Source organism: Ranitomeya variabilis, chromosome 7, assembly GCF_051348905.1.
Source record: "Ranitomeya variabilis isolate aRanVar5 chromosome 7, aRanVar5.hap1, whole genome shotgun sequence".
Lineage (NCBI taxonomy): Eukaryota > Metazoa > Chordata > Amphibia > Anura > Dendrobatidae > Ranitomeya > Ranitomeya variabilis.
The window spans coordinates 59,450,698-59,478,450 of record NC_135238.1 but is presented as its reverse complement, the minus strand read 5'-3'; the positions used below and the strand labels follow the sequence as shown (position 1 = coordinate 59,478,450).

Genomic DNA, 27,753 nt, shown 5'->3' with positions numbered 1-27,753 from the left:
CCCCGTCACCCCCATCATTGCCCTCTCCTCCACCTACACACACACAATGCACCATTCACCTCTCTGCACACACACCTCACCTCTGCTCACACAGTATCCTGAAGCTGCACCATCACTGGCAGCTTCCTGTCTCACACAGCCGTGGCGCTAAATGATGATGTCATTCAGCCGCTGCTGTGTGGCAGGAAGCAGGATGGATCCATTCCCTGCAGCTCCGCTGCCTTTTTCTCTTGCAGGCAGCAGAGCTGCAATCCCATGATGGCAATCTGGCCAGGGGCCCCCCAGAGACGGATAAACTGGCCAGATTGCCCTCATTATTAGCCACCCTGCAGGCAGGGATGGTTTTAGGCAAAGTGGGGCCCTAGGCAAAGTTTAAAATGGGGCCTCAAATCCTAACATATTGCACATCGCACAGAAGCATTTCTGTTGTATTTACAAGCGCTGAGTTTAGGCCACTAAAGGAATGTGATCGACAATACTGAAGTTGTTCAACGCTTGTTTCCCGGCCTCTTTACACCGTCTGAGAAAAAATGATGGGAACAGAACAATCACTAATAGATCACTAACAGATCACCATACAGTATCATGTTACCAGCAGCACACCTACAGTTTACAACGGCGATGTGCTGCTGAGAACAATGATTTCTGTTCCGGCATAACCAATCCAATCAATGGATGAATAGGCAGCATTTTACTTGTTTAGTATAATACACCTCATAGTCCTCAATATATTAAAATGTGCACCACAGTCCTCCATATTATAAAATACACACCTCATATTCCTCCATATAGTATAATACACTCCTCAGTCCTCAGTCCTATAATTCACTTCCCACAGTATAATGCACCCCATAGTTCTTCATATAGTATAATGTATTCCCCATAGTCCTTGATACAGTATAATGCAGCCACATATAGTATAATGCAGCCACCCCATAGAGCATAATGCAGCCACCCCACAGAGTATGATGTAACCCCCATGGAATACAATGCAGCCACCCTCATATAGTATAATGTAGCCCCCCCATAAAGTATGATGCAATCATCCCTCATAGAATATAAATATAATACAGCCCCCCATAGAATATATTACAGCCCACCTCCCCATAGAATATAATGTAGCCCCATCAAAGAGTATGATGCAATCCTCCCTCATAAAATCTATTACAGCCCCCATAGAATATAATACAGCCCACCTCCCCATAGAATATAATGTAGCCCCCATAGAATATAATGCAGCCCCCAATAGTATATAACACAGCCTTCCCCATAGAATATAATGCACCCACCTTAGTATACAACACAGCCTGCATAGTATACAGCACTGCCCGCATAGTATACAGTGCAGCCTCATAGTATACAGAGCAGCCTCATAGTATACAGAACTGCCCACATAGCATGGGCGGACATACCGCCTGTTCAACCTGTGCAGCTGTGCAGCCCGGAGGCTCCAGGGGGCCCCTGCAGGCAGGGCCAGCATTAGGGGCAGGCAGCTGCCTAGGTCCTCACTCCCCCAGGGGCCCCCAGCTAGCGGCACATCACGCAGCTGCTATGGGGCCCCTGTGAGGCAGGGGGCCCTCCTGCCGCCAGCGCTGACTCCCCCGCCGCATTTAACTATACCGGCGTCTGCCGGTTCAGTTCAAAGCAATGATGGAGGAGAGAGCGTCAGCTGACACTCCCTCTCTCATCATTCCCCACTCTGCCTCTGACAGACACTGCTGCACACTCACTGTGTGCCGGCAGGAGCAGGAACTGGAAGCAGCACGGGCACGAGGAGAGGTGAGGAGTGTGCTGTGTTGTTTGTTGTTTTTTTTTACTCTATAACAGTGAGTACTAGACTGTGGGGCCATTCTGGGGGGGAGAGCTGCGCTGTATACTATGAGGCAGTGTGCTGTATACTATGAGGCTGCGCTGTATACCATGAGGCTGTGTGCTGTATACCATGAGGCTGTGTGCTGTATACCATGAGGCTGTGTGCTGTATACCATGAGGCTGCGCTGTATACTATGAGGCAGTGCTGTATACCATGAGGCTGTGTGCTGTATACCATGAGGCTGCGCTGTATACCATGAGGCTGCGCTGTATACTATGAGGCTGCGCTGTATACTATGAGGCTGCGCTGTATACTATGAGGCTGCGCTGTATACTACGAGGCTGCGCTGTATACTATGAGGCTGCGCTGTATACTATGCGGGCTGCGCTGTATACTATGCGGGCTGCGCTGTATACTATGAGGCTGCGCTGTATACTATGAGGCTGTTCTGTATACTATGAGGCTGTTCTGTATACTATGAGGCTGCGCTGTATACTATGCGGGCAGCGCTGTATACTATGCGGGCTGTGCTGTATACTATGTGGGCTGTGTTGTATACTAAGATGGGTACATTATACGTTATATTCTATGGGGGAGGCTGTGTTATATACTATGGGGGGTGCATTATATTCTATGGGGAAGGCTGTGTTACTTACTATGGGGGGCTGCATTATATTCTATGGGGGCTACATTATATTCTATGGGGAGGTGGACTGTATTATATTCCATGGGGGGCTACATTATATTCTATGAGGGGCTGTATTAGATTTTATGAGGGAGGATTGCATCATACTCTTTGATGGGGCTACATTATATTCTATGGGGAGGTGGGCTGTATTATATTCTATGGGGGGGTTGTATGTTTGGTATTTTTCGTTACCCCTGTTCGTATTATCTTGTTAGTCTGATTGGTATATTACGGTACACTATTAATCACCTCCTTCCTGCGTGCGGTAAGGGTGCAGACTGAGGGTGGAGCTAAGGCAAGGTATGTGGCCACAGCATCTTCATCATCAGAAGTAACCTGGGGAACAGGGCAAGCTAGGGGCCCCTAGTGTTAGGGACAGGGAATGAGCCCCTGGTCCCAGGACACCCGACAACAGAGTTGTGACAAATACACTCCTCAGTCCTCCAAATAGTATAGTACACTAATTTTAGTCCTCAATATTGTATAATGCACACCCCCATAGTCCTTCATGTAGTGCAATCCACCCCATAGTTCTTCATATAGTATAATGCATTCCCCATAGCCTTCCATACAGTATAATGCAGGTTCCATATAGTGCATATAGTATAATGCACTCCCCATAGTACGATAGAGTGTAATGCAGCCCCCATAAAGGATAATGCACTCCATAGTCATAGTCATTGATAGAGTATGATGGAGCCCCCTCAGAGTATAATGCATCCCCCCTCAGAGTATAATGCAGCCACTACATAGAGTATAATGTAGGCACCCCATAGAGCAGTGTTCCCCAAGTCTGGTCCTCAAGAGCCACCAACAGGTCATGTTTTCAGGATTTCCTTAATATTGAAGAGGTAATAATTGCATCACCTGCACAGGGAATAATTCCATCACTTGTGCAATACTAAGGAAAACCTGAAAACATGACCTGTTGGTGGCTCTTGAGGACCGGAGTTGGAGAACACTGCCATAGCGTATAATGCAGCCACCCCATAGAGTATCATGTAGCCCAACTGTCCTGCAGTATTATGGCTGCACGTACTCACTAATATATGAAAAAAAATACAATACTCACCTCTCCTCCTAGTTCCCCCGCTGCTGCAGAGCGTCTCAGCAGCTCCACTGCCCGGCATAGCATGGTGCGCGATTAATTGACGTCATCGCGTACCCACTGCGTTAGAAATAGAGGGGAATGATGGGAGAGGGAGCTTCAGATGATGCTCTCTCCTCTATCATTGCTTTCAACTGTATCGGCATCCCCTGACCCACGGATCCCATAGTGGCCTCATGGTGTGCCGGTATTAGCGGCTGCGTGGTATGCCGCTATTAACGGTATACCACTGGCTGGGGGCCCCTGGAGGAGTGAGGGTACTAGGCAGATGCCAAGTCTGCCTACCCCTAATGCTGACCATGGATCTATGTGAGCTTTATGGCACCTCTGTAACAGTGGTAATGTGAGGGGATGTGTCATTACACCATGTACTGTTCAGGGTGTATGAAAGCTTAGTGATGTCCCCTGTAGGAGCGATAATGGCGGCCAATTTGATTGTCATCCTTTATTTCCAGATACAGATCACTAGGAAATGGCACAAAAGCTGTTACTATCACATCTCTTGCTGTGGACGCCTCTCTGCAGGGGATTCTACTCCTTCATTAATCTTTTCTGGAGGATCTAATCAAACTGGCTGTCTATGATATGGGGGTCTGGTATAGGAAACCCATTCTTCTCTGTCCTGTTAGGAAGTTCTGAGGTAATAGAGGATGGAGCGGCTCAGTGTTCTCATTTATTAGCGGAAATGGAGAAAGGCCCCAGAGTCTCCTGCTCTGGACCTGACTCCCAGGAATCAGAGCAATTACCTGATTTATCCCCATTGGATATAACGATATCGGGGCTCATCCAGCTGTATCTCATGTGTGACATTGATCCCCAAACTCCAGTCCTCACGGCCCCAACACATCATGGTGTCAGGATTTCCTTCATTTTGCACTGAGGATGGAATTATTATCGAGGCCTCAGAAGCTGCCGCAGCTTCTCTCCCCCGAGAAATACGAAGGAAATCCTGACACCATGATGTGTTGGGGCCGTGAGGCCTGGAGTGTGGGGGACACTGCTGTATGCGCCCACCAGACATAGGGGGCAGTATAACAATGACTACATGGCCGAGCAATGGAGTAAAGACAACACAAAGGTATAGGGGTAAAAAGAAGATTTTATTTATAGATGAGGTTATTATATATTATATATCATGTATATGCGTAAATTATTCATCTATCAGACTAAACCTATCTATGGGCCGTATTGGTCCAGAGGAAGGCGAAAACCCCCTGTGAGGAATCGGCCAATTATCCTCATATTAGGGGGAAAAATTCCTTCCTGACCCCAAATAATGTATGGCGGTCAGAATAAATCCCAGGATCAAGGGCTGATAGCTAATGTGTGTACGTAAGTTTAATTAAAAACATATATATTATTTAAAATTATTATTATATTATTATTATATAAATGTTTATTGTATAAAAATATAAAAGTAATTTCTATTTTTCGGCTAATTTACGTTTATATTTGTGTCAACTATATTATTGTAAATCCAAAATATTATATTATTATTTTACATAAATTATATATTTTTTATTATAAACATAAGAAGCTACTTATTTATTCTTTTTTACTAAACCTATCTGTGGGCCGTGTTGGTCCAGAGGAAGGCGAAAACCCCCTGTGAGGAATCGGTCAATTATCCTCATATCAGGGGGGAAAATTCCTTCCTGACCCCAAATAGAGTATGGCGGTCAGAATAAATCCCAGGATCAAGGGCTGATAATGAACCGATGAGATTAAAGTAGAAAAATGTGTTATATTATTTTTTTCCTACTAATCTGGTAGCATGTTTGAACTAATTTATGTCTATATTTGGTTAGGAAACATTTTTTCAACTAATAATATTTTATTTTGTATCTTTTTTATGCTCTAAAAGTGTGCACTTACTTATTAACCTATGACACTAAATGTATGTATTGGCCGTGTTGATCCAGAGGAAGGCGAAAACCCCCTATGAGGAATGGGCCAATTGTCCTCATATTAGGGGGAAAAATTCCTTCCTGACCCCAAATATGGCGATCAGATTAAATCTCAGGATCAGAAGCCGATCTATGTCCTACATCTATGTGCTGATATGTACTGTGTGCTATGTGTGTGCCTGTACTGATGATGTAGTGTTGGGACCTGCACTGACCATGTAGTGTGGGTGATGTGTGATGGGTGCGATACTTACCAGGCCTGTGCTAAGGTGAGTTCAGGGATAATGGCCGCTCCTTACATGCTGCTGCTCAGCGGCCCCAGGACTGAAAGGTGCGACTATTGTTCCTGAACTCACCAGATGGAAACTTAGCACAGGCCGCTCCTGGGGTAGAAGATCTTCGGGCTGGAGGGATGTTAGATGCCAGCCCAGGAGGTCAAGGGTCTGGGGCAGCAATGGCAGTGGTCCGGCATGAAGATGGTATAGAGAGATGATGTTGAAGGGCAGCCGAGGTGACCTACAGCAGCAGAGACGTGAGGCACGGGTCAGGAGGCATGAAGTTCTGGGCAGTTGGCACGGGCTCATCCTGCAAGACATAAGAGGAAGACAGGAAATCTATCTACCGGATCTTATGTTATATTAGGGGAATGGTCTCTATAATGAACCATTCTGCTATATAACATCAGATACAATGTACTGACATAATAGGTGTCCTGTGTGTACATCGGTCACACAACCAGATGGTCGTGAATTCTTTCACAGTCCAGATCTTTTCATCCACCTAAGAAAAATAGAAACATAAGTCACTGTCAGAAAAAGTGAAAAAAGGTAAGATCGATGATGATGATTACCACAATGAGAGAACAGCACCTGATGAGTGTTATCCCCAGAGGAGGAGATACTTACCGGGTCCAGCTTGGTGACACGTACGTAAATCCGGCCACGGGGTGAAGGACTGTGTGCTCCGGCCACTGCAGATGGTGGCTCTCCAGAACTGGCCTGAATGGTGTAAATGGTGGCTCTACTCTCCTTTCCTCCAGATCCTCCCAGCCGATGGTGGTAAAGAATGGATGCTCTCTGATGTTCCCGCTCACACCCAGGCGTGTCTGAGGGTCTTTGCGCAGCAGCTTCTTGATGAGATGTTTCACGTCAGCATCAAGCCAAGTTGGAAATTTTGGCTTCTCGTTGATGATGGATTTGAAAGCCATTTGCTTGACGGGGCCGTTGTAAAATGGATATCGCCCTGCTGCCATCCTGGACACCACAATCCCCAGGCTCCACCAGTCCACTGCTGCGCCATACCGTTTTCTACGATGCACCTCAGGGGCCATGTAATGGAAAGTGCCCGTCACGCCAGAGATGTTTTTGGAGGAGGAGACGCCATCTTGGGCAAGCCCAAGGTCGATGATACGGATGTGGCCATCTGCATCCAACATGATGTTATCCGGCTTTATGTCACTGCAATGAAAGAAGAAAACAAAATAAGAAATCTGTCCAGTGATACAAGAGATGGAAAATGGGTCACTACAAAATACGGCAGAATAGGCGGCAGGACCCCAGGGAAGCTGGGGGCCATATCTACAGCTTGTAAAGGGGACAGAGAGAAGGAGGAAAGTTCTGCTTACCGGTGGACGATGTTGTGTCCGTGGAGGAACTGGAGGCCACTTACCATCTCTGCTGTGTAGAATCTGATGGAGAGAACAGAATGCAGAATCAATGTCATGAAATCCTTCTCTGGCAATCCCCAAATACCATGGCACCCCACCTCCTGCTTCCAGCACCCTAAATATATGCCCTGCCAGTGCTCCCCTAGCTGCACCCCGACCTCAGGTTTTTTCCATTTCTCTTAGTTCTCTTTTAGGTACATTCTCTGCTTTCTCACCTCACATTGCCGATGTTCAGGCAGCCGCACATCCTGATCAAATCCTCCAGGCTGCCACCGGACAGGTACTCCATGATGAAATATGCCCTGTGCTGAGACTGGTGTGCGGCATAGAGGTGGCACAGGAATGGGCAGTGTCTGGCTGCCAGGAGTATCCGCCGCTCTCTCATGATGGTGTCCACGTTGTCCCTTTTGGTGATCATTTTGACGGCCACGTTGATGTTACTGCCGGGGACAGATGCCAGGACCACCTGAAAAACACAAATGGAGAATACTTAGAAGGTGTCTGCAGGGGTGGAAGGATCTGGATTTTATAGTCCACAAGGCGCATGAGAAAACTGAGTGATCGCTCAGTCTGCTAGTGACCAGGACCATATAGAGGAGCAGCTCTATCTATCAGAACAATGCACTGCCTGCTCCATGGATGGGCTATGGAGAGGTCTTAATAAATATTCGTCATTTTAATATTTAGTTCATAAAACAATAATACACATGAAAATATTTAACTTTGTAATACATTTTATCAGCCAAATCGGATTCTTTCTCCGCCAGGACTGATTTTTTATTTTCAAAATTCTATGTACCTGGGTAAACTCTGTATTTAGTGAAGACAGATTGTTACATTACTGAGGGGAGATGACAGTTGGTGCTGATAATATTCTATGCAGAAGGGAGGGGGGAGGAGGAGGGAGGAGTTTTGTATTTAGCCCCTCCTCTCCACTACATAGAATATTATCGGCACCAACTGTCATCTCCTCTCAGTAATGTAACAATCTGTCTTCACTAAATACAGAGTTTACCCAGAAATTGAGAATATAGAATATGAAAAATCAGTCTTGGTGGAGAAAGAAGATTTATCTGATTAGAATTATTACAAAGCTGCTTATTTTCATGTTTGCTATTGATTTATGAAATAAAAATTAAAATGACGATGACTTTTTAAAGGGTTTTCCTCTGTTACCATATGGAAATAAACAGAGTAAGCTTTAGTAGAGGCATTGAGTAGGCATTAGTATGGTTCAAATATCATTGATTATCTAGATTTAATAAAAACACAGAGACAAATGTATGTACAATATGGCAGCCTGATAGGAGAAAAAAATAATGTCCCCTGCCCTCTACAGCTGTGACCCCTGAGATGAACCCTCCAGTATAGAAGAATACCAGGTTATAGCAGCACTAGCCCTAACTATGGTGATGTCTTATACCTCATCTCACAGAAGGACACTACAATGAGCAATAACAAAGCAAGACATGGCTGATAACAGAGAATAATACATGGGGATATATGAAAAATCTCAGATTTCAAATAAATAACAAATATGTAGGCCTTACTTTGCCAAAGGCGCCTCTACGTAGGACCTGGTGGATGTTGAAGCGGCTGATGTTAAGCCTGGCATAGGGGCCGGATGATCCAGGGTCTCCGCTGCATCCAGGTGTTGGCTCCTCCAATCCGCTGCTATCTCATCTCCTTTTCTTCTTTAATCCGGTCACGCTGTCCGCTTCCCTCTTCCTCTTCTCCTCGCGCCCCTTCTCCTCGCTCCTCTTCTCGCTATATTCTCCTCGTCCAGTAGTTGCCATTCTCCGTAATCTCTTCCCACCTGTAGACCTCGGTCCAATCACTTCAGCCGACAGTTGAAAGTAAACGGCAGTTGGTCGTGTGCAGGTGACCAGAGGTCAGAGGTGACGGAACCCTCAGGTGGCTCCTGCCAGGCAGCGGCTCCTGGCCCTGCTCTGCCCTATACACTGTGATGTGGGCATCATGGGTGACAGTTTAGAGTCCAGAGGAACGGCAGAGAACTTCATGGCGACTTCCAGTGGTTTATTTATTAGATTATTAATCCCTCTATGTGTTTCATCATCGTTCCATTTTATAACTTACATTATTTTTGTATTGTAAAGTTAATATTTTTATTAGTTTTTCTATGTTTCTTATCACATATTTCCTCCATGTCCCATTTCCCTTTATCATTTCTCCCAAGAGTCTATTCCACCAAAGTGGTGCACACCTATTACCCCCAGTGCCACCCAGCCGGCTCTACTGCACCCCATGGACAGAATACACGGAGCTGTAAACTCTTCCTGAGCTTTTATATTCTCTGTATAACCAACACTTTCTACCAATTCTTACCTCTTACCAGGAATATGGTGATATTGGGGCAGTATATAATAAAGCCATCAGTGCTATATATAATACAGGTTGTACTGTTCCCAATAACCCATCACATGTGATTTACAGTAATCCCACCACAACCCATGGGAAGGACGGGTCACTGCTGCTCATCTCTGGGGTCACCGAAATCTTCTTCTTCCTCTTTATAATATCGCTTTATTTACATGTAACACAAAGAAAACAATTAAAACCCCCATAAATGAAAATGACCCTGTTATTACGGCTTCTTTGTGCTATTGTGTCACAGTCACAGGCAGTGAATACACCGTACCATTTACTGCTGCAGTCAGCGATTAGTTATATACTGGCGGACTGTCACCGTTATTGTAATGCAGGTCCTGTCGCCCTAAATCTATAAACATTAATCCCCCAACATGTTTCGCCCGCTCTCAGGCATCATCAGGAGAATGGGGATTAAAGGAGTAAGATGTCACCGCTCACTCCCATATTATTTGTGGTGCAGACGACTTATGACGTGACATCCACACAGACATGTGAAGACATAGCACAATCAGCAGGTGTCCTAGTCTCATAAACTGGACAGGACACAATTATTGACAACTATGAACACACCTGAGAGGGCTACCTTCAGGGGAATGTCTTTAAATTAGACATATGACATCAGACACCATTTAATGGGTGATCTATCACGCCCGATGTCCAGGTGGGAAAATCTACATTGGTCTCCTTGCTAGAGAACATCACGTATGTATCAAGGAACATGTAAGTGACATGGACAAATCTAGGACAGAGGATGATCTTGAACAATTTAAAACCCTACTAAGATATTTTCAACAATTCCATCATTGGGATTCAAGTCTTCTCAGAGTTCTTTTGGGACCAAGAAGTGGTGATCTCAAGAAAACTCTTGCTTACGTTAAGAGCAAGTGGACTTTTAGATTGGGTACCGACCAGGCTTAATGAAAATCTGGGGTTTGGTTCATTTTTAGAAATATGGAGGCATCTTTTGGGAGGTGGGTTTGTGTTTTTTTATTGATTTTAACTCATATTTGTTTGCTCTGCAGTATACAGCCATGAAGGCCGGATTTTAATCCACCTATCTATATCCATGTATGTGATGATTTCTACTTTGTGAACATTTTTCCTCCTATAAAGAGATGGAGAATTGGGGGAGGAAAGTCTTCCTACAAACAAGCTTGTTTTTCTCTGCTATTGTACTCCATGGATCTGTTGCAGAATATATGAACTCTAGAAATGGTCTCTGGCTAGACTGTGAATTCTTTATTATTTTTTTCTATGAGACATTATGGAGCCTTGATAGACTGTTGAACAGCCGGGATTGTGAACCTCTTTATGGACTTGATTTAATTATGATAGATGCTTGTAGACAATCAGGTTACGGATTTTATCATTTGATTTAATGAATTGATAATTGATATTATTAGCTTTCTACAAAATTATTTTCTCTATTATATGGCCATATGGTATGTTGACACATTTAGACCTATTTTTATCTGTGTTATTGGGGACCATACTTTTCACTTTATACTTTTCCCTATTGTTGCTCTGCCTTTTTCACATATTTTAACCCTTTGTAACTTACCTCTGTTTACATCAATTTCACTTGTGCAATTTTGGCAGAGCCTTATGCTTTGCATACACTTATTTATATTATATATTTTTACCCCTTTTTATACTTTCTCTTATGATCCCCTAACTTTCCTGCTTTGGTAGTGATAATATGCTCAGATTTTTAAGTGTTAATTTCTATTAATAAAATTGATTTTATGGTTGAACATATTCTTTGATTCCCCTGTTACTTTAATTACACCTATTGGGTTTTTTTGTGTTCATAATGCTTTTTGAATTTGGACCTGTTATTTTTGATATTTATCTTGGGAAACTTCTTGTTTATCTACTGAAATATGTCATCAGTAAATGCACTCAATACTTTGTCGGGGCTCCTTTTGCATCAATTACTGCATCAATGCGTCGTGGCATGGAGGCGATCAGCCTGTGGCACTGCTGAGGTGTTATGGAAGCCCAGGTTCCTTTGATAGCAGCCTTCAGCTCGTCTGCATTGTTGGGTCTGGTGTCTCATCTTCCTCTTTACAATACTCCATAGATTCTCTATGGGGTTAAGGTCAGGCGAGTTTGCTGACCAATCAAGCACAGTGATACTGTTGTTTATAAACCAGGTATATTGGTACTTTTGGCAGTGTGGGCAGGTGCCAAGTCCTGCTGGAGAATGACATTTCCATCTCCAAAGTGCTCTAAAATGTCCTCGTAGATGGATGCGCTGACTTTTGTCTTGATAAAACACAGTGGACCTACACCAGCAGATGACATGGCTCCCCAAACCATCACTGATTGTGGAAACTTCACACTAAACCTCCAGAAGCTTGGATTGTGGCCTCTCCACTCTTCCTCCAGATTCTGGGACCTTGATTTCCAAATGAAATGCAAAATTTACTTTCATCTGAAAACAACACCTTGGACCACTGACAACAGTCCAGTTCTTCTTCTCCTTGGCCCAGGTAAGAGGCTTCTGGCATTGTCTATTGGTCATGAGTGGCTTGACACAAGGAATGTTTCACTTGTAGCCTATGTCCTGGATACGTCTGTGTGTGGTGGCTCTTGAAGCAATGACTCCAGCAGCAGTCCACTCCTTGTGAATCTCCCACAAATTTTTAAATGGCCTTTTCTGAACAATCCTTTCAAGGCTGTGCACCTTTTTCTACCACACTTTTTCCTTCCACTCAACTTTCCATTATTATGCTTGGATACAGCACTCTGTGAACATTAGCTTCTATGGCAACGATCTTTATTGGCTTACCCTCCTTGTGGAGTGTCAATGACTGCCTTCTGGACATCTTTCAAGTCAGCAGTCTTCCCCATGATTGTGGAGCTACTGAAACAGACTAAGGGACCTTTTTAAACGCCTTTGCAGGTGGGTTTTTTGTTAATTATTCTAATTTACTGAGATAATGACTTTTGGGTTTTCATTGGCTGTAAGCCATAATCATCAACATTAACAGAAATAAACACATGAAATACATCACTCTGTTTGTAATGACTCTACATAATATATGAGTTTAACTTTTCGTATTGAAGAACTGAAATAAATTAAATTTTTGATGTTGCACATCCCTGGAATCAGGGCTTCTAGCTCTTTATTATGCTGCTCTCAAATTACAAAAAAAACTACTGAGAAATTCCCTTTACGGGTGCATGTATTTAAATATGTGTAACTTGTTCTGTGTATAATATTTAATTTTTTTAGATTTTTACATAGAAAAGCATTTTTGGGGATTTTTTTTCCCATATTTTTGTAGATTGGTGACAGAGAGACAGAGGCATGGGTGGACATACCGCCTGTTCAACCTGTGCAGCTGCACAGGGGCCCGGAGGCTCCAGGTGGCCCCTGCAGGCAGGGCCGGCGTTAGGGGCAGGCAGCTGCCTAGGTCCTCGCTCCCCCAGGGGCCCCCAGCTAGCGGCACATCACGCAGCTGCTATGGGGCCCCTGTGAGGCAGGGGGCCCTCCTGCCGCCAGCGCCGACTCCCCCGCCGCATTTAACTATACCGGCGTCTGCCGGTACAGTTCAAAGCAATGATGGAGGAGAGAGCGTCAGCTGACGCTCCCTCTCTCATCATTCCCCGCTCTGCCTCTGACAGACACTGCCGCGCACTCACTGTGTGCCGGCAGGAGCAGGAACTGGAAGCAGCGCGGGCACGAGGAGAGGTGAGGAGTGTGCTGTGTTGTTTGTTGTTTTTGTTTTACTCTATAACAGTGAGTACTGGACTATGGGGCCATTCTGGGGGGGAGAGCTGCGCTGTATACTATGAGGCAGTGTGCTGTATACTATGAGGCTGCGCTGTATACCATGAGGCTGTGTGTTGTATACCATGAGGCTGCGCTGTATACTATGAGGCAGTGCTGTATACCATGAGGCTGTGTGCTGTATACGATGAGGCTGTGCTGTATACTATGAGGCTGCACTGTATACTATGCGGCAGGGACGGACACAGACTGCTTGGAGCCCCTGTGCAGGAATTGTGCCTGGGCCCCCCTCCTTTTAAGGCGACAAAGCTAAGGGACTGTGCTATACATAAGTGAGTACACTTTATACTAAGGGACTGTGTTAGACATAATAATCGATAATAATGTCTTTCTCCACCTCCCCCTGTTCTTAAACCCATTATAAATCCCCCGCATCCCATTATTGCCCTCTCCCCCACCCCCCATGATTGACCTCTTCACCACCTCCATTATTGCTTTCTCCTCCACCACCCCATATCATTGCCCATTCCACCACCTCCATCATTGCCTCCTACCCACCACCCCCATCATTGTCCTTTCCACTGCCACCATCATTTCCTCCTGCCCCACCACCCCTATCATTGCCCTCTCCATCAACCCAATCATTGCCTTCGGCCCCGTCACCCCCATCATTGCCCTCTCCTCCACCTACACACATACACAGCACCATTCACCTCTCTGCACACACACACCTCACCTCTGCTCACACAGTATCCTGAAGCCGCACCATCGCTGGCAGCTTCCTGTCTCACACAGCCGTGGCGTTAAATGATGATGTCATTCAGCCGCTGCTGTGTGGCAGGAAGCAGGATGGATCCATTCCCTGCAGCTCCGCTGCCTTTTTCTCTTGCAGGCAGCGGAGCTGCAATCCCATGATGGCAATCTGGCCAGGGGCCCCCCGGAGATGGATAAACTGGCCAGATTGCCCTCATTATTAGTCACCCTGCAGGCAGGGATGGTTTTAGGCAAAGTGGGGCCCTAGGCAAAATTTAAAATGGGGCCTCAAATCCTAACATATTGCACATCACACAGAAGCATTTCTGTTGTATTTACAAGCGCTGAGTTCAGGCCACTAAAGGAATGTGATCGACAATACTGAAGTTGTTCAACGCTTGTTTCCCGGCCTCTTTACACCATCTGAGAAAGAATGATGGGAACAGAACAATCACTAATAGATCACTAACAGATCACCATACAGTATCATGTTACCAGCAGCACACCTACAGTTTACAACGGCGATGTGCTGCTGAGAACAATGATTTCTGTTCCGGCATAACCTGTTGTGGATTCTGTTTTTGGGCTCCCTCTGGTGGTTACAGCTGGTACTGGGTGACTTTGGTGGGTTGCGGTCTCTGGTTTCCACCTGTCCATCAGAGGCTGGGTGTTTCCTATTTAACCTGGCTTTCCTGTCATTCCCTTGCCGGCTATCAATGTATCAGTGTGTCTCTGTTACCTTTGCTACCTGCTCCTAGGCCTTCAAGACAAGCTAAGTCTGGATTTCCCTGTTTCATGTTTGCTTTCATGTTTTTAGTCCAGCTTGCAGATATGTAATTCTCTGCTGCTGGTTGCTCTAGTGGGCTGAAATTACCACTCATGTACCATGAGTTGGCACATGAGTTCAAGTAATTTCAGGATGGTATTTTGAAGGGTTTTAAGCTGACCGTGCAGTTCACCTTTTGTATCCTCTGCTATCTAGCTTAAGCGGGCCTCATTTTGCTGAATCTGTTTTCATAACTACGTTTGTGCCTTCCTCTCATTTCACCATCATTATATGTGGGGGGCTGCTATTTCTGTGGGAATATTTCTCTGGAGGCAAGATAGGTCTGTGATTCTTCTGATAGGGGTAGCTAGATCTCCGGCTGGCGCGAGACGTCTAGAGTCCCCCCAGGAACGTTCCCCGGCTGCTGTTAGTTGAGTGTTGAGGTTCAGGATCGCGGTCAGCTCAGGTTCCATCACCCTAGAGCTCGTCCTGTTTTTGCCCATGTTATGTGTTTAATTCCCTGCCATTGGGAACATGACAGTATAGCCGGCCCACAAAGTGTTAATTGTTTGGGCTGAAGCAGGAGAAAAAGAAGTGTTGAAGGGAAATTTTTTTTTTCCCCTCAGAGTTTTGCTGCCTAGCCCTTAATTGCTGTCTAGCTGCTTCTTACCTCCTCTTAACCCTTGAATGGCTCTGACCTTAGCTGTTTAACATGGATGTCCAGAGTTTGGCTTCCAGCCTGAATAATCTTGCTGCAAAAGTTCAAAACATACAGGATTTTGTTGTTCACACTCCTATGTCTCAACCTAGAATTCCTATTCCAGAGTTTTTTTCTGGAGATAGATCTACCTTCCTGAATTTCAGGAACAATTGCAAATTGTTTCTTTCTTTGAAATCTCGCTCCTCTGGAGACCCTGCTCAGCAGGTCAAGATTGTTATATCTTTCCTGCGGGGTGACCCTCAGAATTGGGCATTTGCATTGGCCCCAGGGGATCCTGCATTGCTCAGTGTGGATGCGTTTTTTCTGGCACTGGGATTGCTCTATGAGGAACCTAACCTGGAGATTCAGGCTGAAAAGGCTTTATTAGCCCTCTCTCAGGGGCATGATGAAGCGGAAGTATATTGTCAAAAATTTCGGAAATGGTCGGTGCTTACTCAGTGGAATGAGTGCGCCCTGGCTGCAAACTTCAGAGATGGTCTTTCTGAGGCCATTAAGGATATTATGGTGGGGTTCCCTGCGCCTACAGGTCTGAATGAGTCTATGGCTATGGCCATTCAGATTGATCGGCGTTTACGGGAGCGCAAACCTGTGCACCAGTTGGCGGTGTCTTCTGAACAGGCACCTGAGACTATGCAATGTGTTAGAATTCAGTCCAGAAGTGAACGGCAAAATTATAGGCGGAAAAATGGATTGTGTTTTTATTGTGGTGATTCAGCTCATGTTATATCAGCATGCTCTAAACGCACAAAAAAGGTTGATAAATCTTTTGCCATTAGTACTCTGCAGTCTAAGTTCATTTTGTCTGTAACTCTGATTTGTTCACTGTCATCCATTTCCGTCGATGCCTATGTGGATTCGGGCGCTGCCCTGAGTCTTATGGATTGGTCATTTGCCAAACGCTGCGGTTTTAGTCTGGAGCCTCTGGAAGTTCCTATTCCTTTGAAGGGAATTGACTCTACACCATTGGCTATGAATAAACCGCAGTACTGGACACAAGTGACCATGCGCATGACTCCCGTTCATCAGGAGGTGATTCGCTTCCTTGTACTGTATAATTTACATGATGTACTAGTGCTTGGTCTGCCATGGTTACAAACTCATAATCCAGTCCTGGATTGGAAAACAATGTCTGTGTTAAGCTGGGGATGTCAGGGGGTTCATGATGATGCACCTCTGATTTCAATCGCTTCATCTACTCCTTCTGTGGTCCCTGCGTTTTTGTCTGACTATCGGGATGTTTTTGAGGAGCCTAAGCTCAATTCGCTCCCTCCTCATAGGGATTGTGACTGTGCTATAGAATTAATTCCTGGCAGTAAGTTCCCTAAGGGTCGTTTATTTAATCTGTCAGTGCCAGAGCATACTGCTATGCGGAATTATATTAAGGAGTCCTTGGAAAAGGGACATATTCGTCCATCTTCGTCCCCTCTGGGAGCAGGTTTTTTTTTCGTGGCAAAAAAAGATGGTTCCCTGAGGCCTTGTATAGATTATCGCCTTCTGAATAAGATTACAGTCAAATATCAGCATCCATTGCCATTATTGACTGATTTGTTTGCTCGCATTAAGGGGGCTAGGTGGTTCACTAAGATAGATCTTCGCGGTGCGTATAATCTTGTGCGGATAAAGCAGGGTGATGAGTGGAAAACCGCATTTAATACGCCTGAGGGCCATTTTGAGTATTTGGTAATGCCTTTTGGACTTTCTAATGCTCCTTCAGTCTTTCAGTCCTTTATGCACAATATTTTCCGTGAATATCTGGATAAGTTTATGATTGTGTATTTGGATGATATTTTGGTGTTTTCTGATGACTGGGAGTCTCATGTTCTACAGGTCAGGAAGGTGTTTCAAGTCCTGCGGGCCAATTCTCTGTTTGTGAAGGGCTCAAAATGTCTCTTCGGAGTCCAGAAGATTTCTTTTTTGGGGTACATTTTTTCTCCTTCTACTATTGAGATGGATCCCGTCAAGGTTCAGGCGATTTGTGACTGGACACAACCTACATCTGTTAAGAGTCTTCAGAAGTTCTTGGGGTTTGCTAATTTTTATCGTCGGTTCATTACTAATTTTTCCAGTGTTGTTAAACCTTTGACTGATTTGACTAAAAAGGGTGCTGATGTTGCTAATTGGTCTCCTACGGCTGTGGAGGCCTTTCAGGAACTTAAGCGCCGGTTTTCTTCTGCTCCTGTGTTATGTCAACCAGATGTTTCACTTCCTTTTCAGGTTGAGGTTGATGCTTCCGAGATTGGAGCGGGGGCGGTTTTGTCACAGAGAAGTTCCGATGGCTCGGTGATGAAGCCATGTGCGTTCTTTTCTAGAAAATTCTCGCCCGCCGAGCGCAATTATGATGTGGGTAATCGGGAGCTTTTGGCCATGAAGTGGGCATTTGAGGAGTGGCGTCATTGGCTTGAGGGTGCTAGACATCGTGTGGTGGTCTTGACTGATCACAAAAATCTGATTTACCTTGAGTCTGCCAGGCGTCTGAATCCTAGACAGGCTCGTTGGTCGTTGTTTTTTTCTCGTTTCAATTTTGTGGTTTCATACCTGCCAGGTTCAAAGAATGTGAAGGCAGATGCTCTTTCCAGGAGTTTTGTGCCTGACTCTCCTGGAGACTCTGGGCCTACTGGTATCCTTAGGGATGGGGTAATATTGTCCGCCATCTCCCCAGACTTGCGACGTGCATTGCAGGAGTTTCAGGCGGATAAACCTGATCGTTGTCCACCAGAAAGACTGTTTGTTCCGGATGATTGGACCAGTAGAGTCATCTCCGAGGTCCATTCTTCTGTGTTGGCTGGTCATCCTGGAATATTTGGTACTAGAGACTTGGTGGCCAGGTCTTTTTGGTGGCCTTCCTTGTCAAGGGATGTGCGCACCTTTGTGCAGTCTTGTGAAGTGTGTGCTCGGGCTAAGCCTTGCTGTTCTCGGGCCAGTGGGTTGTTGTTATCCTTGCCTATCCCGAAGAGACCTTGGACGCACATTTCCATGGATTTTATTTCAGATCTCCCTGTCTCACAGAAAATGTCCGTTATCTGGGTTGTGTGTGACCGCTTTTCTAAGATGGTTCATTTGGTACCCTTGCCTAAGTTGCCTTCCTCCTCTGAGTTGGTCCCTTTATTTTTTCAGAACGTGGTTCGTTTGCATGGGATTCCGGAGAATATCGTTTCTGACAGGGGATCCCAGTTTGTGTCTAGATTTTGGCGGACGTTTTGTGCTAAGATGGGCATTGATTTGTCTTTCTCGTCTGCATTCCATCCTCAGACGAATGGCCAGACGGAGCGAACTAATCAGACCTTGGAAACTTATTTAAGGTGTTTTGTTTCTGCTGATCAAGATGACTGGGTTGCCTTTTTGCCACTGGCCGAATTTGCCCTTAATAATCGGGCTAGTTCTGCTACTTTGGTTTCTCCTTTCTTTTGTAATTCGGGGTTTCATCCTCGTTTTTCCTCTGGTCAGGTGGAGCCTTCGGATTGTCCTGGAGTGGACGTGGTGGTGGACAGGCTACATCAGATTTGGAATAAGGTGGTGGACAATTTGAAGTTGTCTCAGGAGAAGACTCAGCAGTTTGCTAATCGCCGTCGCCGCGTGGGTCCCCGACTTCTTGTTGGGGACTTGGTGTGGTTGTCTTCTCGTTTTGTCCCTATGAAGGTCTCTTCTCCTAAGTTCAAGCCTCGGTTCATCGATCCTTATAAGATCTTGGAGATTCTTAACCCTGTATCTTTTCGTTTGGATCTCCCAGCATTGTTTGCTATTCATAATGTGTTCCATCGGTCGTTATTGCGGAGGTATGAGGTGCCCGTTGTTCCTTCGGTTGAGCCTCCTGCTCCGGTGCTGGTGGAGGGAGAATTGGAGTATGTTGTTGAGAAGATCTTGGATTCTCGTGTTTCCAGACGTAAACTCCAGTATTTGGTTAAGTGGAAGGGTTATGGTCAGGAGGATAATTCCTGGGTGGTCGCCTCTGATGTTCATGCGACTGATTTGGTCCGCGCCTTCCATAGAGCTCATCCTGATCGCCCTGGGGGTTCTCGTGAGGGTTCGGTGACCCCTCCTCAAGGGGGGGGGTACTGTTGTGGATTCTGTTTTTGGGCTCCCTCTGGTGGTTACAGCTGGTACTGGGTGACTTTGGTGGGTTGCGGTCTCTGGTTTCCACCTGTCCATCAGAGGCTGGGTGTTTCCTATTTAACCTGGCTTTCCTGTCATTCCCTTGCCGGCTATCAATGTATCAGTGTGTCTCTGTTACCTTTGCTACCTGCTCCTAGGCCTTCAAGACAAGCTAAGTCTGGATTTCCCTGTTTCATGTTTGCTTTCATGTTTTTAGTCCAGCTTGCAGATATGTAATTCTCTGCTGCTGGTTGCTCTAGTGGGCTGAAATTACCACTCATGTACCATGAGTTGGCACATGAGTTCAAGTAATTTCAGGATGGTATTTTGAAGGGTTTTAAGCTGACCGCGCAGTTCACCTTTTGTATCCTCTGCTATCTAGCTTAAGCGGGCCTCATTTTGCTGAATCTGTTTTCATAACTACGTTTGTGCCTTCCTCTCATTTCACCATCATTATATGTGGGGGGCTGCTATTTCTGTGGGAATATTTCTCTGGAGGCAAGATAGGTCTGTGATTCTTCTGATAGGGGTAGCTAGATCTCCGGCTGGCGCGAGACGTCTAGAGTCCCCCCAGGAACGTTCCCCGGCTGCTGTTAGTTGAGTGTTGAGGTTCAGGATCGCGGTCAGCTCAGGTTCCATCACCCTAGAGCTCGTCCTGTTTTTGCCCGTGTTATGTGTTTAATTCCCTGCCATTGGGAACATGACAATAACCAATCCAATCAATAGATGAATAGGCATCATTTTACTTGTTTAGTATAATACACCTCATAGTCCTCAATATATTATAATGTGCACCACAGTCCTCCATATTGTAAAATACACACCGCATAATCCTCCATATAGTATAATGCACTCCTCAGTCCTATAATTCACTTCCCACAGTATAATGCACCCCATAGTTCTTCATATAGTATAATGTATTCCCCATATTCCTTGATACAGTATAATGCAGCCCACATATAGTATAATGCAGCCACCCCTGTTATGATTGAACTGGTGGTTAGGAGCACTAGAAATGACCAGATGAGCAAACTAGTATTACAGGACGAGCTCTGGGAAGTGGGAGCTCTGCTGACCGCAAGTCCTAATCCTATCACAACAACTAGAAATAGCCGTGGAGCATTCCTGACTCTGCCTAGACGCCTCTTCACAGCCTAAGAGCTAACTACCCCTAAAGATAGAAAATACAGCCTACCTTGCCTCAGAGAAATTCCCCAAAGAAATAGGCAGCCCCCCACATATATTGACTGTGAGTTAAGATGGAAGTCACAAACACAGGAATGAAATAGGTTTCAGCAAAGGAGGCCAGCCTTAACTAAACAGACTGAGGATAGAAAAGGTATCTTTGCGGTCAGCATAAAAACTAACAAAAAATCATGCAGAGTGTGCAAAAGAAACCACCGCACCGACTCACGGCGCGGTGGTGCCACTCTGCATCCCAGAGCTTCCAGCTAACAGGACAAAATCATGATAGCAAGCTGGACAAAAAAACAGTGGTAACAAATAAGCTAGCAGGGACTTAGCTTTTGCTGAAGTAGACAGGTCATCTGAAAGATCCAAGAGAACTGAACCAGTACTAGGACATTCACAGCTGGCATCAAGTAACGATCTGAGTGGAGTTAAATAGAGCAGCCAGCCAAGGCCTCAACGAGATCAGCTGGAGAATGAATCTCAGAACCAGCAGCTCCACTCACAGCCACCAGAGGGAGTCCATGAACAGAACTCGCCGAAGTACCATTCATAACCACAGGAGGGAGCTCGAGAACAGAATTCACAACACACCCCATATAGCATAATGCAGCCACCCCACAGAGTATGACGTAACCCCCATGGAATATAATGCAGCCACCCTCATATAGTATAATGTAGCCCCCCCATAAAGTATGATGCTATCACCCTTCATAGAATATAAATATAATACAGCCCCCCATAGAATATAATACAGCCCACCTCCCCATAGAATATAATGTAGCCCCATCAAAGAGTATGATGCAATCCTCCCTCATAAAATCTAATACAGCCCCCATAGAATATAATACAGCCCACCTCCCCATAGAATATAATGTAGCCCCCATAGAATATAATGCAGCCCCCCATAGTATATAACAGCCTTCCCCATAGAATATAATGCACCCCCCATAGTATATAACACAGCCTCCCCCATAGAAGATAACGTATAATGTACCCACCTTAGTATACAACACAGCCCGCATAGTATACAGCACTGCCCGCATAGTATACAGCACTGCCCGCATAGCACACAGCGCAGCCTCATAGTATACAGAACAGCCTCATAGTATACAGCGCAGCCTCATAGTATACAGAACTGCCCGCATAGTATACAGCGCAGCCTCATAGTATACAGCGCAGCTTCATAGTATACAGTGCAGCCTCATAGTATACAACGCAGCCTCATAGTATACAGCGCAGCCTCATAGTATACAGCGCAGCCTCATGGTATACAGCACACAGCCTCATGGTATACAGCACTGCCTCATAGTATACAGCCTCATGGTATACAGCACACAGCCTCATGGTATACAGCGCAGCCTCATAGTATACAGCACACTGCCTCATAGTATACAGCGCAGCTCTCCCCCCCAGAATGGCCCCACAGTCCAGTACTCACTGTTATAGAGTAAAAAAAACAACAAACGACACAGCACACTCCTCACCTCTCCTCGTGCCCGCGCTGCTTCCAGTTCCTGCTCCTGCCGGCACACAGTGAGTGTGCGGCAGTGTCTGTCAGAGGCAGAGCGGGGAATGATGAGAGAGGGAGCATCAGCTGACGCTCTCTCCTCCATCATTGCTTTGAACTGTAGCGGCAGACGCCGGTATAGTTAAATGCGACGGGGGAGTCGGCGCTGGCAGCAGGAGGGCCCCCTGCCTCACAGGGGCCCCATAGCAGCTGCGTGATGTGCCGCTAGCTGGGGGCCCCTGGGAAAGCGAGGACCTAGGCAGCTGCCTGCCCCTAACGCCGGCCCTGCCTGCAGGGGCCCCCTGGAGCCTCCGGGCCCCTGTGCAGCTGCACAGGTTGAACAGGCTGTATGTCCGCCCATGCCTCTGTCTCTCTGTCACCAATCTACAAAAATATGAGAAAAAAAATCCCCAAAAATGCTTTTCTATGTAAAAATCTAAAAAAATTAAATATTATACACAGAACAAGTTACACATATTTAAAGACATGCACCCATAAAGGGAATTTCTCAGTAGTTTTTTTTGTAATTTGAGAGCAGCATAATAAAGAGCTAGAAGCCCTGATTCCAGGGATGTGCAACATCAAAAATTTAATTTATTTCAGTTCTTCAATACGAAAAGTTAAACTCATATATTATGTAGAGTTATTACAAACAGAGTGATGTATTTCATGTGTTTATTTCTGTTAATGTTGATGATTATGGCTTACAGCCAATGAAAACCCAAAAGTCATTATCTCAGTAAATTAGAATAATTAACAAAAAAACCACCTGCAAAGGCATTTAAAAAGGTCCCTTAGTCTGTTTCAGTAGCTCCACAATCATGGGGAAGACTGCTGACTTGAAAGATGTCCAGAAGGCAGTCATTGACACTCCACAAGGAGGGCAAGCCAATAAAGGTCGTTGCCATAGAATCAAATGTTCACAGAGTGCTGTATCCAAGCATAATAATGGAAAGTTGAATGGAAGGAAAACGTGTGGTAGAAAAAGGTGCACAGCCTTGAAAGGATTGTTCAGAAAAGGCCATTTAAAAATTTGTGGGAGATTCACAAGGAGTGGACTGCTGCTGGAGTCATTGCTTCAAGAGCCGCCACACACAGACGTATCCAGGACATGGGCTACAAATGTCACATTCCTTGTGTCAAGCCACTCATGACCAATAGACAATGCCAGAAGCCTCTTACCTGGGCCAATGAGAAGAAGAACTGGACTGTTGTCAGTGGTCCAAGGTGTTGTTTTCAGATGAAAGTAAATTTTGCATTTCATTTGGAAATCAAGGTTCCAGAATCTGGAGGAAGAGTGGAGAGGCCACAATCCAAGCTGCTGGAGGTCTAGTGTGAAGTTTCCACAATCAGTGATGGTTTGGGGAGCCATGTCATCTGCTGGTGTAGGTCCACTGTGTTTTATCAAGACAAAAGTCAGCGCATCCATCTACGAGGACATTTTAGAGCACTTTGGAGATGGAAATGTCATTCTCCAGCAGGACTTGGCACCTGTCCACACTTCCAAAAGTACCAATATACCTGGTTTATAAACAACAGTATCACTGTGCTTGATTGGTCAGCAAACTCGCCTGACCTTAACCCCATAGAGAATCTATGGAGTATTGTAAAGAGGAAGATGAGACACAAGACCCAACAATGCAGACGAGCTGAAGGCTGCTATCAAAGGAACCTGGGCTTCCATAACACCTCAGCAGTGCCACAGGCTGATCGCCTCCATGCCACGACGCATTGATGCAGTAATTGATGCAAAAGGAGCCCCGACAAAGTATTGAGTGCATTTACTGATGACATATTTCAGTAGATAAACAAGAAGTTTCCCAAGATAAATATCAAAAATAACAGGTCCAAATTCAAAAAGCATTATGAACACAAAAAAACCCAATAGGTGTAATTAAAGTAACAGGGGAATCAAAGAATATGTTCAACCATAAAATCAATTTTATTAATAGAAATTAACACTTAAAAATCTGAGCATATTATCACTACCAAAGCAGGAAAGTTAGGGGATCATAAGAGAAAGTATAAAAAGGGGTAAAAATATATAATATAAATAAGTGTATGCAAAGCATAAGGCTCTGCCAAAATTGCACAAGTGAAATTGATGTAAACAGAGGTAAGTTACAGGGTTAAAAGATGTGAAAAAGGCAGAGCAACAATAGGGAAAAGTATAAAGTGAAAAGTATGGTCCCCAATAACACAGATAAAAATAGGTCTAAATGTGTCAACATACCATATGGCCATATAATAGAGAAAATAATTTTGTAGAAAGCTAATAGTATCAATGATCAATTCATTAAATCAAGTGATAAAATCCGTAACCTGATTGTCTACAAGCATCTATCATAATTAAATCAAGTCCATAAAGAGGTTCACAATCCCGGCTGTTCAACAGTCTATCAAGGCTCCATAATGTCTCATAGAAAAAAATAATAAAGAATTCACAGTCTAGCCAGAGACCATTTCTAGAGTTCATATATTCTGCAACAGATCCATGGAGTACAATAGCAGAGAAAAACAAGCTTGTTTGTAGGAAGACTTTCCTCCCCCAATTCTCCATCTCTTTATAGGATGAAAAATGTTCACAAAGTAGAAATCATCACATACATGGATATAGATAGGTGGATTAAAATCCGGCCTTCATGGCTGTATACTGCAGAGCAAACAAATATGAGTTAAAATCAATAAAAAAACACAAACCCACCTCCCAAAAGATGCCTCCATATTTCTAAAAATGAACCAAACCCCAGATTTTCATTAAGCCTGGTCGGTACCCAATCTAAAAGTCCACTTGCTCTCAACGTAAGTGAGAGTTTTCTTGAGATCACCACTTCTCGGTCCCAAAAGAACTCTGAGAAGACTTGAATCCCTATGATGGAATTGTTGAAAATATCTTAGTAGGGTTTTAAATTGTTCAAGATCATCCTCTGTCCTAGATTTGTCCATGTCACTTACATGTTCCTTGATACATACGTGATGTTCTCTAGCAAGGAGACCAATGTAGATTGTCCCATCTGGACATCGGGCGTGATAGATCACCCATTAAATGGTGTCTGATGTCATATGTCTAATGTAATGACATTCCCCTGAAGGTAGCCCTCTCAGGTGTGTTCATAGTTGTCAATAATTGTGTCCTGTCCTGTTTATGAGACTAGGACACCTGCTGATTGTGCTATGTCTTCACATGTCTGTGTGGATGTCACGTCATAAGTCGTCTGCACCACAAATAATATGGGAGTGAGCGGTGACATCTTACTCCTTTAATCCCCATTCTCCTGATGATGCCTGAGAGCAGGCGAAACATGTTGGGGGATTAATGTTTATAGATTTAGGGCGACAGGACCTGCATTACAATAACGGTGACAGTCCGCCAGTATATAACTAATCGCTGACTGCAGCAGTAAATGGTACGGTGTATTCACTGCCTGTGACTGTGACACAATAGCACAAAGAAGCCATAATAACAGGGTCATTTTCATTTATGGGGGTTTTAATTGTTTTCTTTGTGTTACATGTAAATAAAGCGATATTATAAAGAGAAAGAAGAAGATTTCGGTGACCCCAGAGATGAGCAGCAGTGACCCATCCTTCCCATGGGTTGTGGTGAGATTACTGTAAATCACATGTGATGGGTTATTGGGAACAGTACAACCTGTATTATATATAGCACTGATGGCTTTATTATATACTGCCCCAATATCACCATATTCCTGGTAAGAGGTAATAATTGGTAGAAAGTGTTGGTTATACAGAGAATATAAAAGCTCAGGAAGAGTTTACAGCTCCGTGTATTCTGTCCATGGGGTGCAGTAGAGCCGGCTGGGTGGCACTGGGGGTAATAGGTGTGCACCACTTTGGTGGAATAGACTCTTGGGAGAATTGATAAAGGGAAATGGGACATCGAGGAAATATGTGATGAGAAACATAGAAAAACTAATAAAAATATTAACTTTACAATACAAAAATAATGTAAGTTATAAAATGGAACGATGATGAAACACATAGAGGGATTAATAATCTAATAAATAAACCACTGGAAGTCGCCATGAAGTTCTCTGCCGTTCCTCTGGACTCTAAACTGTCACCCATGATGCCCACATCACAGTGTATAGGGCAGAGCAGGGCCAGGAGCCGCTGCCTGGCAGGAGCCACCTGAGGGTTCCGTCACCTCTGACCTCTGGTCACCTGCACACGACCAACTGCCGTTTACTTTCAACTGTCGGCTGAAGTGATTGGACCGAGGTCTACAGGTGGGAAGAGATTACGGAGAATGGCGACTACTGGACGAGGAGAATATAGCGAGAAGAGGAGCGAGGAGAAGTGGCGCGAGGAGAAGCAGAAGTGGGAAGAGGACAGCGTGACCGGATTAAAGAAGAAAAGGAGACGAGACAACAGCGGATTGGAGGAGCCAACACCTGGATGCAGCGGAGACCCTGGATCATCCGGCCCCTATGCCAGGCTTAACATCAGCCGCTTCAACATCCACCAGGTCCTAGGTAGAGGCGCCTTTGGCAAAGTAAGGCCTACATATTTGTTATTTATTTGAAATCTGAGATTTTTCATATATCCCCATGTATTATTCTCTGTTATCAGCCATGTCTTGCTTTGTTATTGCTCATTGTAGTGTCCTTCTGTGAGATGAGGTATAAGACATCACCATAGTTAGGGCTAGTGCTGCTATAACCTGGTATTCTTCTATACTGGAGGGTTCATCTCAGGGGTCACAGCTGTAGAGGGCAGGGGACATTATTTTTTTCTCCTATCAGGCTGCCATATTGTACATACATTTGTCTCTGTGTTTTTATTAAATCTAGATAATCAATGATATTTGAACCATACTAATGCCTACTCAATGCCTCTACTAATGCTTACTCTGTTTATTTCCATATGGTAACAGAGGAAAACCCTTTAAAAAGTCATCGTCATTTTAATTTTTATTTCATAAATCAATAGCAAACATGAAAATAAGCAGCTTTGTAATAATTCTAATCAGATAAATCTTCTTTCTCCACCAAGACTGATTTTTCATATTCTATATTCTCAATTTCTGGGTAAACTCTGTATTTAGTGAAGACAGATTGTTACATTACTGAGAGGAGATGACAGTTGGTGCCGATAATATTCTATGTAGTGGAGAGGAGGGGCTAAATACAAAACTCCTCCCTCCTCCTCCCCCCTCCCTTCTGCATAGAATATTATCAGCACCAACTGTCATCTCCCCTCAGTAATGTAACAATCTGTCTTCACTAAATACAGAGTTTACCCAGGTACATAGAATTTTGAAAATAAAAAATCAGTCCTGGCGGAGAAAGAATCCGATTTGGCTGATAAAATGTATTACAAAGTTAAATATTTTCATGTGTATTATTGTTTTATGAACTAAATATTAAAATGACGAATATTTATTAAGACCT

General features: G+C 44.6%; 1 protein-coding gene across 1 annotated transcript; it reads right to left on the bottom strand.

The window, feature by feature from the left end:
• Positions 1–5,538: 5,538 nt before the first annotated feature.
• Positions 5,539–7,552, bottom strand: LOC143784943 (protein kinase C delta type-like). Its single transcript, XM_077273559.1, has 5 exons — positions 7,398–7,552; positions 7,141–7,203; positions 6,422–6,973; positions 6,253–6,296; positions 5,539–6,101 (listed from the first exon to the last, which is right to left on the bottom strand). The coding sequence occupies exons 1-4, from the start codon at positions 7,469–7,471 to the stop codon at positions 6,272–6,274; spliced, it is 714 nt and encodes a 237-aa protein (XP_077129674.1). The 5' UTR covers positions 7,472–7,552; the 3' UTR covers positions 5,539–6,101; positions 6,253–6,271.
• Positions 7,553–27,753: the final 20,201 nt, after the last annotated feature.